The 2,523-nt window shown below is 50.5% G+C and overlaps 1 protein-coding gene across 1 annotated transcript; it reads left to right on the top strand.

Annotated features, from left to right (window-relative positions):
* Window positions 1–1,198: 1,198 nt before the first annotated feature.
* LOC134434076 (olfactory receptor 14J1-like) lies at window positions 1,199–1,924 on the top strand (the record flags this gene model as incomplete). Its single annotated transcript, XM_063182772.1, has 1 exon — window positions 1,199–1,924. A coding segment is annotated over one exon (726 nt), but the record flags the coding sequence as incomplete, so codon positions are not given.
* Between the last annotated feature and the right edge of the window lie 599 nt (window positions 1,925–2,523).

The following is a 2,523-nucleotide window of genomic DNA, read 5'->3' as shown; positions in this document are numbered from 1 at the left end:
ATTCAGGGATCCCTCTGCTCTGGGCAGTATCTGGTTTATCCCAGGCTGACCCCAGAGTGTGACTGTGCTCTGATTGCAGCCTAAGGTGCAAAGCCAGAGCAGCTGGGAACAAGCCCATCCAGCCCCTCACCTTCCCTGAGCCACAGGGAATCCTTTGCCTCTCTCATCTCTAAGTGGCAAACTCTGAGTGCAGCAGGAATGCTTGGGATTTCTGACCTCAGAGAGCTAGGAATGATGTGTGGGTAGGAAAACAATTCCTTAAACCAGCTCCTGCTATCCATGCCCTAAAAAACTTGGAATGCAGATGCTATTGAGCCTGTCTGCATTAGAAGCAATTCCTCTGTCAAATCCTGAATATCCAGCCTTGTCCCTCTGCCACATGGCCACAAACTCAGGGCAGTAGGGCAGGGATGGCTCCTTGAGGGCCCCCATGCACAGGCCCGGCGTCTCCTGGCACACTCAGCCAGCAAAACTGGAGCTCAGGCAGGGACCCAGGTGAAGGTTTTCCAGAGCAGGAACAAGGGTCTGTGAGTCCCAGTGGGACAGGCTATAGGGAATGGCCCAGGTTTGGCTCAGAGCAGCTTCTCCTGACTATTACAGGGTCCTGAGTGGGTCACTGGGGGTGAGAGAAAGACGAAAATCTTGTTTCTTGATCAGAAGGCTGGACTTATTGATATATAATATATAATACATTATGACTATACTAAATAGAATAAAGAGAGAAGTTGCAGAGGCTCCTAGCTAAGAATAGAAAGAAAGAATCTATAACAAAGTTGTGTCCAGGGACTCGGTCCCTAACTTGCACTTGTGATTGGCCCTTAATTAAGAACATGGGAACAACAACCAATCACCAATCAAAATAGGTGCATCCTATTGCATGCCACAGCAGCTGATAACAATTGTTTACATTCTCTTCTGACGCCTCTGCCTTCCAGAAGACGCAGAAATCTGAAAGAAAGGATTTCTGTGAAAAAAATGTCTGCGACACCTGACTTGTCACTGTCCTTTCTCCATGAAAAGGTCCCCTGTTCAGCCCCAGCAAATGTCCAACAGCAGCTCCATCAGGCACTTCCTCCTGCTGGCATTGGCAGACACGCGGCAGCTGCAGCTCCTGCACTTCTGCCTCTTGCTGGGCATCTCCCTGGCTGCCCTCCTGGGCAACGGCCTCATCATCAGCGCCGTAGCCTGCGGCCACCACCTGCACACGCCCATGTTCTTCTTCCTGCTCAACCTGGCCCTCACTGACCTGGGCTCCATCTGCACCACTGTCCCCAAAGCCATGCACAATTCCCTCTGGGACACCAGGAACATCTCCTACACGGGATGTGCTGCTCAGCTCTTTTTCTTTATGTTCTTCATGTCAGCAGAGTATTTCCTCCTGACCATCATGTGCTACGACCGCTACGTGTCCATCTGCAAACCCCTGCACTACGGGACCCTCCTGGGCAGCAGAGCTTGTGCCCACATGGCAGCAGCTGCCTGGGTCAGTGGCTTTCTCAATGCTCTCATGCACACAGCCAATACATTTTCCCTGCCCCTGTGCCATGGCAATGCCGTGGGCCAGTTCTTCTGTGAAATCCCACAGATCCTCAAGCTCTCCTGCTCCAAATCCTACCTCAGGGAACTTGAGATCATTGCAGTTAGTGTCTGTTTGGTATTTGGCTGTTTTGTGTTTATTGTTGTTACCTATGTACAGATTTTCAGGGCTGTGCTGAGGATCCCCTCTGAGCAGGGAAGACACAAAGCCTTTTCCACCTGCCTCCCTCACTTGGCTGTGGTTTCCTTGTTTGTCAGCACTTCAGCATTTGCTTACCTGAAGCCCCCCTCCATGTCCTCCCCATCCCTGGATCTGGCCCTGTCAGTTCTGTACTCGGTGGTGCCTCCAGCCCTGAACCCCCTCATCTACAGCCTGAGGAACAAGGAGCTCAAGACTGACATGTGGAGACTGATGACTGGATAGTTACAGAAACATTAAACTGTGGGTCAATTTCTGCAAATCACTTGTAATAAAACGCATTTTTGATACTTCTTGTTGGTTTCATTTGGGAGATCTGTTTTCTTTGTTTTAATTTTTTCATATTGTCAACAAAGTAAAGCCATTCCTTGTGCCATTTCTCATTTTGTTTCTCTCCACTTTCCCTGTAGCCACAGACTCTGTCAATGAGGGGCTGCGCTCTTGGTAGCTTTAAATGAACTAAAAAATCTCCCAGCAAAGATTTCTGCAGAGATGCCCTTTTGTTGCCTTCTCTGGAGCTGAAGCAGCAATGTCTGTGTGCACAGCTGGGGGCAGATCAGTGCTGGCACAGCAGCTGTGCCCAGCAGCAGCAGCACTTGGTGTTGCCAGTGCTGCTGCCGTGGCCCTGCCCCGCTGCCCTGGTAGCCCTGGTGTTGCTGCAGGGCCTGAGTGCTCTCGGGGCCGGGCACAGCCCTGGGGGTGGCAGTGCCGGGGGCTGCAGCAGGGACAGGCCAAGTAATATAATTAATTCGTAATATAAATAATTTGTAATATAAATAATCTTTGAT

The sequence above is a fragment of the Melospiza melodia genome, unplaced genomic scaffold (genome assembly GCF_035770615.1).
Source record: "Melospiza melodia melodia isolate bMelMel2 unplaced genomic scaffold, bMelMel2.pri scaffold_32, whole genome shotgun sequence".
In the NCBI taxonomy this organism is placed as follows: Eukaryota; Metazoa; Chordata; class Aves; order Passeriformes; family Passerellidae; genus Melospiza; species Melospiza melodia.
Note: the sequence above shows the minus strand (reverse complement) of the source record. Positions and strands in the feature narration are given on the sequence as shown.